We start from the raw sequence: 13002 nt of genomic DNA on the forward strand, positions 1-13002 counted from the left end.
ATCTTTGAGATCAGTCAGTGTGTGACCCATGAGCCGAGGTAACAGACGTGTGAGCTCAGTATTTGGCAACCATGACCCACATCTGCAGCACAGCACAATGGCAACAGCTAATGCCCCTAGTGTGAACTTCTAATGCTTTGAAATTCCATATACACACGTAGTTTAATCATTTTTTGCTCATGCTTTGTTGGATAAAATATGATCGTTTTACTGAACAAATAATAATAAAAAAAAAATTTATGACAAATTTGCTTCTAATGCATTTTACATATAACGTGAAGATTGTGTCCGTTCATGTTAGATCCTTCATCTTCAGCAACTGTTTCATGCTGTTTTTTCGTCAGGGTTGTGCTGGATCTGGAGTCTTTCCTGGGAACACTGGGCATGATGGTTGAATACACGTCTGATGGGATTCCATCGCAGGTCATCAAGTACACATACATTCACACCTAGGGGTAATTTCGATTAGCCAGTCCACCTAACAGCATGTTTTTGGCAGAACCCGAACTTGGGGAAGGGCAGACAGACTGAGCTCATGATTGAACCAGGGACCCTGGTGCTGTGAGGCAGCACTGCTACTCACTGTCCCTCAGTGCCGCATAGAAAACCACATTATCAGAGCTGTAAGCAATAAATAATTCCCCAAAAACTGAGGGAGCAAATCATCCTCAAAAAGACAATTTCTTCAACATCTAAACCAAATATTTAAGGAATTAACACTTCTATTCCTGATCTTTGCTAAGGCTCAAATGAGTAATAAATGTTGCCAGGTATGGATCATGAAATCCCAGAGTGGGCTGAAGTTTAAGTGACTCATCCCACTGAGTGTAAGGGGGGTTGATTGGAGCTTGACGCTGGCAGAATTGATGCTGACCAAGTAACTACAAACTACAAGTATCACTCTTACAAATACCATATGGTAAATGGTCTGTACTTATATAGCGCTTTTTTAATCATAGCAGTTCTACAAAGTTCTCATTTACCCATTCACACACACACGCACGCACGCACGCACACGCACACACGCACACGCACACACGCACACACGCACACACATGCACGCACACATATGCCATGCTAGGCACTAGCTTGCCATCAGGGGCAACTTGGAGTTCAGTGTCTTGCCCAAGGACACTTCGGCATGTGGAGACAAGTGGGCCGGGAATTGAACCGCCAACCCTACGATTAGTGGACAACCTGCCACCTGAGCCACCAACCTACCACCTGAGCCACCTACCACCAACCCACCACCTGAGCCACCAACCTACCACCTGAACCACCTACCACCAACCCACCACCTGAGCCACCAGCCACCCCATAAAACCACCAAAGCATGAAGCAAAAACTCAATTTGATAATTAGAGCATGAATGTGTGGGTGTAGTGGGATTTGGCTTTAAGTAAACTTCCATCCGAAGCTTCCTCTATTGGACCAAACCAGCTTCTGCATTCAGCGTGCCAAATAACACGGTTAATAATTAGGTCTAATATCTTGGCCGCTCTGCTATCGCAAACACACAAACACTAGATCCAAAGTAGAAATTCACCTCTATTAGCGATGTAACCAAATACATTGTTTGAAATGAACAGATTATGTACTGTGAGTCATTTAAACAGGAGGATTTTACTTTCATTTGGGCATGAATGAATGGTCAAGTATACAGCTTGTAGAACAAAGAAAGATGCTCATTATCATAAACTTGTGTCACTCCGTGTTGCATTTACAGCATCCTTAGTAACTGCCTGGTCAGGGTAGTTTAAATCAGGCTACTAGCTTGTTTATACTTTGGGAATCAACTAAATTCATTAGGAAATACAGTAACTGCATGAGCGGGATTTAAAAAAGAAAACAGTTCTATGCACATCTCTAGTAGAGATAAATGATGAACTTGAGTGAAGTAGCTGAGGTTGAGGAACTGTCAGAATCAGAATTCACATATCATGACGAAAAGAAAAGAAAAGAAAAGAAAAAAAACAGTGTTTTTCAGAGTTTTGCCATGTTTCCCAGGTCACAGTGGCAGGGTTCATATTTAATTTTTTTTTTTTTTTTTTTTAAATATATGTTAAAAAAACACCTTTTCAGTGTAAGCCACACCCATTTCAGGTTAAACACACAGATACTGGCATTGCGTTACACCCCTAAACTCTCGGAACTATGCACAGGTATCTGTAATATAGACCTCAGAATCAGTGGCATTTTTCCAGGTTTCAACACACTGATGTTTCCAGATGTGGCATTAGCATTAGAAACTTGTCAATTTGATTCAGCTTCTGCATACTTCACGGTTAACTGTAACTTTAGACTGCTTTGAAATTCAAAAAAAAAAAAAAAAAAAAAAAAAATGGCAACAGCAACTGTTTTATTATTATTATTTTATTAAATTAATATGCTCCGATATGGAAAGCTAAGCGATAAAGGACAGGTCCAGGATTGTAGAGTCACTTAATGTCATTCCAGATGTTCTGCCCAACAAGACATCGATATCGACAGGGTCTGTGAGAGATAGAGAGTGCGCTAAAGCGCTCATGAGAGACACTGCTTTTCCCATGGGAGGCTGCCATACACACACGAGCAGCTTTTAAGTGCCTCGAGCTCGTGTAAGATTCATCCATCAGACCATAAACATATGGGGTGGGAGAGTGGCAGTCTAGAGCTGAGGACATGGAGGAGGCAGTGGAGCATGCATGTAACAGGAGAACTCCAAAACCTGAACTTTCTCCTGTTAAGTTTTAACTTCGATCATCTATTTCAGTTTTATAAGCTCTTATATATAGTGCTATAAAATTGCACTTTCATCCTAAGCATTACTAACGGTATGTGTAAGTTTTGTAATCTTTCCTTTATGAATTTCTGCACTCTCGGATTCACAGCTGGTTTCATTTGAAAAACAATTAATTTTGTTGTTTTCTCAGTCTCCATTTGTGTATTTCACACCACACTCTGAATTCAATTACTAGCACATCTCAGCCCACTGCCTATATAGATTTTTGTTTTTTCTGGCAAGTGTTCACACACATATTTTCTCTAATAGTCCTAAAGTGTTTATGCTTTTCTAGGTCTGCATTAAGAAATGCTTAAAATGCTTGGAAGACTTGCATATTAATATTTAAATAATATTATTAAATATAATTCAATCATAATTACATTTGAGGTGAGAGCTTTTTAGTTTAAGCATCGATCATCGGCATGGTGGTCTGTTTTCACTTTGGTTAATAGTTTCCCATAGTACACACAATGCCAGTCGAAGGAATGCTGATAGTTGTGCAGTGGGATTTAGCCCTCGTTTTATCTCTACATAACGAGAGCGATGCAGCGGTGCTTTAGTCTTTTAGTCTTTCCAGCAATCACCTCACCTCCTCATCTGTACACCCTGCTCAAATTGGCCAGCTTCCAAAGCTTTAATTTTCATGTTAAGGTGGTTGAAGGTGCAAATGTGTTGTATAGCTGCAATGCATTCTGGGACTTTGGAGTTTAACCTTTGCCGTCACGCTGCACGTCACTGGAAAATAGTAAATGACAAAAGTTTAAATACCGCTTACATTGAGCTGCACTACAATAAATTCACCCCAGACAATGTATAGGTGTGTATATATATATATATATATATATATATATATATATATATATATATATATATATATATATATATTTCATAATTTTAAATAAACTATTAATAAGATTTGAGGTCAGATACAGAGATATCTATAACAAAGTCTCATAAGCAAGCAGCATTGCAGGGATTTGATGCTGTTTTCACTGTTTAGTAGGTACTGAGGCATAACTGTGGATCATTCGATATCAGATACAAGTGTTAAAGAGGAAACACATCTAAATGACTCATTTGGGTCCTCCCTCTGCACCCTCCCTATCAACCAATGACATCTGTTTCATAAACATCCAAATGAAAACAAACATTGGATTACATTGACTCAAGCCATACTGGCAACATGGGAAATATGTCTAACTTTATCATTATCCATTATTTTCATGATCACTACAAATACTGTAATTAAGCACTACGTAGACTTCAAGCAGACATCCATGACATACCGGAACATCTTTAGCGAATCCTATATAAACACACTGAAATCTTCAGTCTTATAACAACCAGTGTAATTAAGTCAATTGCTGCCATTGAAAACAAGAAGACCATTATATTTCCCACTATCATCTAGAGCTGTAGGATCATCTCTCTGGAATCACAAAATCTCCAGGTCAAGTTCACCAGGTTTCATCGCACATAAGTGGCTAACAATGATCTCTCAGAGGGCCATGTCCAAAACCCGGCTGCAGATTTGAGCAACAGTCTATTGCCAAGTGTCGACCTGAGATACGCTTCAACCCACTGCCTGGCTTCAAAAAGATTTGGAGCCTGTCTTCATAATTTACAATCAATACCATGTACATGCTTTTGTTCAAAGGTTTTGTAGATGCTTGGTTAAATCCAGCACCGATGGCACTACAGAGCCAGATCTAATTAGGCTTCACAAGGAAATCTTTTTGTGGAAAAAAAGTCTGATTCTAGAGAAGAAACACATAGTCTTAAACTCATCAGCTTACCTCTGTAAATCATTACAGGATCAGAATTTGGCTGGCGGGAAGACAGGATAGAGGAAAAGCTGCAAAGACACCACGAGATCACTCACACACGGTTGGATTCCAGAGCAAAGGAGACCTCTATGGACAGAATTAAAGATTACAATCCCCTATCACCGCAAATGCCACAATCCACTCGACCAAGAGTAACCTGTCATCTTCGACACATTCATTTTAATAAATCGAGTATCTCTCCAGAGGAGATAAAACAGAAATGCTCATAAATCTATCAGCAAAAGGCAGAACGACCTAATTATGATGCCATGGCTCCTGTGAGGAGCATTAAAAAGGGTACAATCCCACTGAACACTGATTTTATCTTCACTAATAACTTGTAATATTCTGGACTGGCCAATGAGTTCTTATACGCTCTGAAATCAAGGTACCAAACTGCACTTTTCCTAGACGCAAGGGCGCTGTAACAAAGGGCACATCTTTTGTACCTTCGATCCATTTCTAGCGCTTGGAAACATGACCAAAGTATATCTTTACAAATATCTTAAGATGCGTAATTGGTTTTTGAGCACCGCTGATGCTTTTAAATAGAGATGGGACATTTCGGTATCGGAAAAGAAAACAAAAGAAAGTGAACCCTACCATCAAAGGTTTACTCTAAAACGATAGTTAAAAGATACACCACATGCCCCTTCCCAAGTGAAAGATACACAGTAAAGGTACACAAGATGTACTTTTGATGGTACCACTCCAACGATAAGACAAAAAACCTCAAAAGTTGCAATCAAGACCATTTAAAATCATTTAAAGTCTGAATCGTGTGTTACTGAACAGTGAAACGTGTCAAAAAATGATGTACCCATGTATGATGCATCTAATTGCCCCTTGCGACAGAAATCTGGAAAACACATGTTAGGATTGTAGCAGTACAACTGGCTTGCTTAAGAAGTATGTTAAGAGCCAGAATAGGATCATCTCCTACCATCTGCCGTCACGATTTTCAGAAAAAATACCCATGTTGAGACTTTCAAGAGACTTGGTAAGAACTGTGCATGCATGTAAAATGTTAGGAGCGTATATTAGTTCACCAACTGTCGCTAATTCAATATGTATATGTAGATCAAAGGTGTTTTTTGTCCATCAACTCTTAAGAACAGCACTGAGCTCTCATGCACATCGGTAATCCGCTGTATGCGTCTGCATACATCGAACCGAGCCTTAATAACGTGAGAACAGGATGGACATAGCAACATGTCAAGCATCCATTTTTCTTCTAAAAAAAAACAAAAAAACAACAACATTCTTACAAACTCTTCTTGATGTCTAAATAGTGAATCTAAATCAGAACAAAAAAAAGAGAAAAGGGGATGAAAACAAAGAGGCTTGAACAGATGTTTGTCAAAGGATTCAAATGTTTCCCAGGCGCCCTGTGAACTGGTCATGAGAAATAAAACTGATGGGGCATCATCAAACTGAAGCGCCTTCAAAGACGACTCTCATGAACAAACAGTATTGATGTTCGTGAGTTGTAACGGGACAATGCCAGAGATGTCCGAATCGATTTCAATTAGTGACGCGCCGAGACGAGTATAAGATCTGGATTCCAAGATCGGATGACAGCGAGCGCAATTCCATCAGCGGCTGCAATGTTTATCCAAATGATCCGTCTTAAAGCTGGAACGGACAATCTTTCAAAGAACTTAAAATAGACTTTAATCTGAGCGGTTTCCCTATAGTTATGAAAGTGTCACACGGCTCAGATGTTACTTTATTATTTTATTTGTTTTTAAAATACAACGAAAACACTGACAATCTGTCAGCATGAGGAACCTTATTCCTTGCTGGCAGAGGAGTGCGGGATTTTGAAGGTTTATGAGATTCCACCTGGGGGTCATTACGCTTGCACAACCATGTCCTTATGCTATATTTAAACCTGAGAATAAATATTGTAATCACTCACAGGCCAGCATTGCTTTAGTGGCATTTTATTGACTACAGATGCGTTTGTGTCTGAAACTGTTCAGAGGAATTGAGATGTTCCATCTCTGGTTGCATCACAGCACCTCATGGCTGTGCAAGCAACAAGACTGTAGAGAGATTTCTGAGTTCTTCATTTACCCAACTCCCCCCCCTCACCGCACCCCACCCCACCCTGAAACAGAAGACTTTGATGCTTATGCTGAGTTATGAGTCAATGTCCTAGAAGGAAGTACTTTGCTTACTGTTAGCGTTCCTAACAATATATAAATGGTTTGAGAGACAATTTAAAGGCAGTACTACATCATGACATCACCAAGATACTTAAATACTACACTGACATTCATTAAAAGTCTGTCAGACTACACAGAGAAAAGTACTCCTGAATATAGCAGAGCAAATATAGTGACTACAATAGGGGTTTTTTTTTTTTTAAAACAACTGACAGTGATACAAAACAGCTTTAAAGAGATCAGGGTGCAGATTTAGATCCACAATGAACAAGCTAGAGGCTACAGTGGCAAGGAAAAACTCCCGGAGAAGACATGAGGAAGAAACCTTTACACACTGGGTCACCTGTCCCCTTCTGGTTGACTCTGGATAGTGAGATTGTAAATTATTACAGAATACAGGTGTAGAAGAGCAACTTGAAAGAGTACTAAGTTTGTCAAAAGGGTGCGTAATATGAGCAGATTGTGAAGAAGAGTCCTGGGATGAGTCTTTATGATTACAGCAGCAGCAGCAGAAGCACAAATGGACAGTATCCAGGTGAGTATATTTAAACTTTATAAAGGTGCTTTATGAAATAAAGTTTATTATTATTATTATTATTATTATTATTATTATTATTATTATTATTATTATTATCCTAAATAACTGTACTGTTAAATATGATGAGGAAAAAAAAATAAAGATGCCAGACACACATCTATTTTATGTGAGTTGTGTTTAAAAACAAAAACAACAACAACACAAAAACACACACCACTGCACGTCATAGCTGAAACATTGGCAAACAACTTGCTGACTTTTTGTTGATTCCACAAACATGAAGTACTAGCTCAGGCACTTTCTTATCGTGCTTACTTAACTAGCAAACTAGCTTGTTGTAATTTATTACATTATGTTAGCTACCATTTTTTAGCCTAATCATGAGACTGGGCAAACATACTAAACACACACTGTGCTTTCACTTTCCTGGTGGTCTAGCTAGTAAACTTATGATTTTTTCCATCCCTGGCTTCTGAAAATTAGTTGGTGGAAATTTAATCTTGGAGCATGTGACTCACACAATCCTTTAACAGTTTGAGATGTGGTTTGTGTTTCACCTTACTTGTAAGCCAATGCGGATGAGTGTGTCTGTCGGATTAAGAAATGTAAATGTAAATACAGTGCTGTGAAAAAGTATTTGCCTGATTTTTTCTTTTTGTGTATATCTCATACTAAATTGTTTCAGAAATGAAAACAAAATCTAAGATAAAACAAAGGCAACCTGGAGTCAACACAAAATACAGTTTTTAAATGATAATGTTATTTATTGAAGCAAACCCCACATAGTTACTAGTTCCCCAAATCTATGAAACTGCATTCATAATGGTGTTCAGCTGGACGAGACACAACCAGGCCTGATTACTGCAAACCCTGTTCAATCACATCAACACTTAAATAGAACTTTTTCAACAGCATGACGTTGGTTAAAAGGTCTTACCCAGTAACACACTACGCCAAAGTTGAAAGAAATTCCAGAAATGATGAGGAAGAAGGTGATTGAAATACATCAGTCTGGGAAGGGTTATAAAGGCTCTGGGACTCCAAAGAACCACAGTGAGAGCCGTTATCTCCAAATGGAAAAACTCAGTACCGTAGTGAACCTTCCCAGAAGTGGCTGACCTTCCAACGTTCCTCCACGAGCACAGCAACTACTCATCCAGCAAGTCACAAAGAGCCAAGGACAACGTCAAAGGCTTCTCTTGCATCAATAAAGGTCACTGTTCATGACTGTTCATGGCGAGGTAAAAACCACTGCTAACCTAGAAGAACATTAAGATTTGTTTGAATTTTGCCAACACACGCCTTGATGAGAATGTTCTGTGGACTGATGTGGACAGGGATCCCTTTACATCTGTAAACCAAACACAGAATTCCACAAAAAGTTCATCATACATACAGTCAAGCATGGTGGTGGGAGTGTGATGGTGTGGGGATGCTTTGCTGCTTCAGGGTCTGGGCAAATTGCAGTAATTGAGGGAAACATGAATTCTGCTCTCTACCAGAAAATACTAAAGAGGCCTTGCTGCCAAATGCAAAATGGGTACAAGGCAAAATGTTTCATAAGTCAAATCCCCACTTCAGCAGATCAGAAAACACCTCTCTTCCCGCTTTTCCATTCCAAAGATTCTGTTCAAACACCCTTGATTTACTGTGAACACTTCTGAAAGAGGAATAAGAGAGCTGGGAGCACCTTCAGGGTGAGACAGTGCCAGAAGTAATTAGAACCAGTTAGAGAGGAAGAAGACCGCCTGCTGACGGTCTCCACCTGTACCTCCTCCTGAAGCAGCCGTGCACAGTTGTGCTAGTCAGCACCAGCACCCGGGATCATTAAAACAGTGTCCTTAACTATCCAGTGAGGGTGGAGTTGGAAGGTTAAACAAAGGCTAAAGGATGCATAACAGACTAGACAAGAATCCCAAAAACTGTTAGCAAGAAAAATGGCACATCTAAAGGTCCTGGAGGCAGAAAGTGAACTGTGGGGTTAGCACATGCTGGACATGAGCTGACATTTATGGCACCATGAAGACACACAAAGTCTACTTTCATGGCATGTTTTCACCATTTCCTCCACTCTATTTCCCCTTCATGGGACACTGGGAAAGTCTGGGGGCCATTTGGATATATAAATGTCTTCACATAAGGAGGTGGGAATAAATAATTCCATATCGCAGAGTTCTATGCTATATATCAGCTGCTGCTTTCAACTTCTCACACAATCAGGTGCTTCCTTGGGAGAAGAAAGGAACACACGTCTCTGGAAAGAAGGGTCATTAAGAGCCAGGGGCCAATTTTCATCAGACTTTTACAGCTGCAGTGGCATTTGTGATCTCCACTGACACTTTATGCGTATGCTGTAATCTTACTCATGTTTATTCTACCTCCACAAACATTCCAGAGTCAAAATGGCTTTTAATATGCCTAACTGAAGTGATCTCAGTTTCTGTTTTTTCTTTCTTTTTTTTCTTTAAAAAAAGAACAACTTTAGGCCATTTGCCCTGAGAGTTTGATACATTTGGTGAAGTGTGAATGTGACTTTTTCACCCAGGAGCAGTCCAAAGGTATTATCCCTGGTCTTCCTGAAAATGTTGGTCTGGGGCTCGCTTCCATCGAACCTAATGTGACACGCAATATATGTGTATGGTATATGCTTTCAGATCTGCAGGCCAAGAAAAGTGATTGGTTCAACTTGTCACGTCTTTTCAAGTTTAGTGATATCAGGGAACAGTCTGATATAATCAATGGAGGAGATGGAACGCATGATATAGATAAAAAAAAAAAACAAAGAAAAAAAAAAAACACTTACATAGGACTGTAATTAGTTCATGTTGTGGTGCAGGTCTGCCCTGAGAACATTGCAAATAAATAAATAAATAAATAAATACAAATAAATAAATACAAATGTACACACCCCTTGCCAGTCTTCAAGGCTAAAAATATAATGAAAGAACCACTCCTCGCTTGCAGGTATTCCTGCATAAGGCCATGCCACACATCTAAAAAGTACTGTTCTTCATGACTTGAGCGTTGATACCAAAGACGAAAAACAAACAAACAAACAAAAAAAACAGCAAATGGATGAACCTAGTACCTACCACTTAGCAAACATGTGCACAAAAGTTACATAAGAAATTAAGTAACCAATCCACGGTTTGGAAGAAATTCTAAGCAAATGCAAATCTGTGAATATTAGCTCCGCCCCCAGGAACCCAGAATCCCTCCTGAGTGTGGACTAGAGAAATCAGACCAAGTGTGAAATAGGCCTAGGAAGGCAGCATTTTGATAGCAACAAAGCTACATGCAGGGAAATGATTTAAGACATCCAAAGCAGCAATAAACAATGTGGGCAAGAAACCTTGAGTAAAGAGCTACAAGTGCAGGGCAGTACAGTGGTACAATGGGTAGCGCCACTGCCTTACAGCTCCAGGGTACGTGACCCGATCCAGAGATTGAGATACTGTCTGTGTGATGTTTTCCATGTTCTTCTCATGTTCATGTTGGTTTTCTCTGGGTTGTCCAGTTTCTTCTATTGGCTACAATAAAATGCCCCTAGGTGTGAACAAGTGGTGCCCTAGGGTGGACTAGAGTCCTATCCAGGGTGTATTCCTGCATCCCTTAGTGTTCTTACTGAAGATGAACAAATGGATGAATGAGCAGATGAACGGTTGCAAGGCACTAGAGAAACTCAAGATGTTATAAACAACACAAATAACACAACCATGGCATCAAGGCTCCCAAGTGGCACAACAGAAAAATTTTCACCCTAGTGGATGAAAGTCCAAGAGAACGTAATTGGCTGCACATTCAGGGTGGGAGGGATGACGTAACTCTATGAGCTCATGTATAGAAGAGGACAGACATAGAGAAGACACATCAGTACATACCGATCTTGTTAGGAAGCTGTCTTGCTCAACAGTGACAGCTTCATTGTGATGAGGCTTGAACCTTTGACCTTCTGGTCAGTAAACCAGAGCCACCGAGCCACCAATGCTCAATAAGTTGGTGGTACAATCATCAGGCTGATGCCTTTGGGTTACCAATCCAGTGCTTCCTGACATAACATGAGCAGCAGTTGTGGCCTGTCTGTTGTTGTGGCTAGCTTCACATCCATCAGCGTGGATGGTTGTGGCTAGCTTCACATGCCCTGGCTGGTCGTTGTCATATGACAGAGGAGAGCTCGTTAGTGGGATGGAATTGGCAATGTTCAGAGGGAAAAAAATGGGGTAAAGAAAAAAAGTAAAACATATTAGCGTGGATGTGTAACAGTAATGACTTTACACTACCAGAGTTAAGGAGACAGGATTAAGCAGAGTGATGAAGTATAGTCTGGGCATGAGTGGAGTTCCCTGAAGGATCTGGGACTACACCAAGATTCAAGATTCAGCTGTTCCTTGTCAGAATTATGTCAAAAATAATTACAAATAACATCAGTCTACAAACTGTCCTCTCTCTCTCTCTCTCTCTCTCTCTCTTTGCCCAATTTACTGTCTTGCCAGGCTGCTGACACACAGAATTATGGATTTGTGGAATGATGAAGGATGCACGTAAACTTTGACATAAAAGCAAAGTGTATAAATGTTGATATGTTGACGTTTTATCTGAGGAGATGTTTATTTAGAGTTTATGGAAGGAGACTCCAGCGTTAGGGGAGCACGGTGGCTTAGTGGTTAGCACGTTCGCCTCACGGGTTGGGGGTTCGATTCCCACCGTGGTCCTGTGTGTGCGGAGTTTGCATGTTCTCCCGGTGCTGTGGGGGTTTCCTCCGGGTACTCCGGTTTCCTCCCCATTTCCTGGTTATACAACTGCACTATTTGACCATGTAGTACAGTTATAGAAGGGAATTATTTATAATTGCACCCGGTGTCACCCTTTTGAGTCTGGTTCTTCTCAAGGTTTCTTCTCTGTATCATCTCACTGTTGCTTTTGGCTCGCTCATTAGGGGCAAATTTATCAATTTAAATTTTATTTCCTGAATTTATATATTTGGGCGCACGGTGGCTTAGTGGTTAGCATGTTCGCCTCACACCTCCAGGGTCGGGGGTTCGATTCCTAACGTGGCCCTGTGTGTGCGGAGTTTGCATGTTCTCCCTGTGCTGCGGGGGTTTCCTCCGGGTACTCCGGTTTCCTCCCCCAGTCCAAAGACATGCATGGTAGGCTGATTGGCGTGTCCGTAGTGTATGAATTGGTATGTGTATGTGATTGTGCCCTGCGATGGATTGGCACCCTGTCCAGGGTGTACCCCGCCTTGTGCCCCATGTTCCCTGGGATAGGCTCCAGGTTCCCCATGACCCTGAAAAGCATTAAGCGGTATAGAAGATGGATGGATGTATGGACTCCAGAGTTATTGCTTTATAACACTAAGATTTCAGATAAGTCTTCAGGACAGAGGGCTTTGAGATTTCTCAGTAACATAATCTGCATTTTTGCCTTACTAACTTCAAGAGAGGAAAGAAGGAAAGAAAAAAAAAAAAAACAAGGCTGGTGAAGAAAAAACTGTTTATAGTTTTATAGTATAGTAATAGTAATTTGTTTATACTAGTTTATAGTATAGTAAGTGATAACAAGAACAAACTTAATATGTTAATATGTGTAATGTTAAATAACGTTATTCTTTAATAAATATATACATTTTTGCTGTCAAATTTCTGGTATTGTACAAAGAAAACAATTTACGATGTGCTGTTATTGAAAAATAATCAACTTTGA

The 13002-nt window shown here is 40.1% G+C and overlaps 1 protein-coding gene across 2 annotated transcripts in view; it reads right to left on the reverse strand.

Moving 5' to 3' along the window:
- The window catches only part of sugct (succinyl-CoA:glutarate-CoA transferase), a 122132-nt gene that overhangs the window by 41761 nt on the left and 67369 nt on the right, over window positions 1-13002 (reverse strand). The window contains exon 13 of one of the 2 annotated variants that reach the window (XM_053636369.1): window positions 3690-4677. The exons of the other annotated variant lie outside the window; for it this stretch is intronic. Within the exon in view, the coding sequence (XP_053492344.1) occupies window positions 4639-4677 (39 nt within the window). The 3' untranslated portion in view covers window positions 3690-4638. Of the gene's footprint in view, window positions 1-3689; window positions 4678-13002 lie in introns of those variants that run through there. 2 annotated transcript variants of the gene reach the window in all.

Source organism: Ictalurus furcatus, chromosome 1 (assembly GCF_023375685.1).
Source record: "Ictalurus furcatus strain D&B chromosome 1, Billie_1.0, whole genome shotgun sequence".
NCBI lineage: Eukaryota > Metazoa > Chordata > Actinopteri > Siluriformes > Ictaluridae > Ictalurus > Ictalurus furcatus.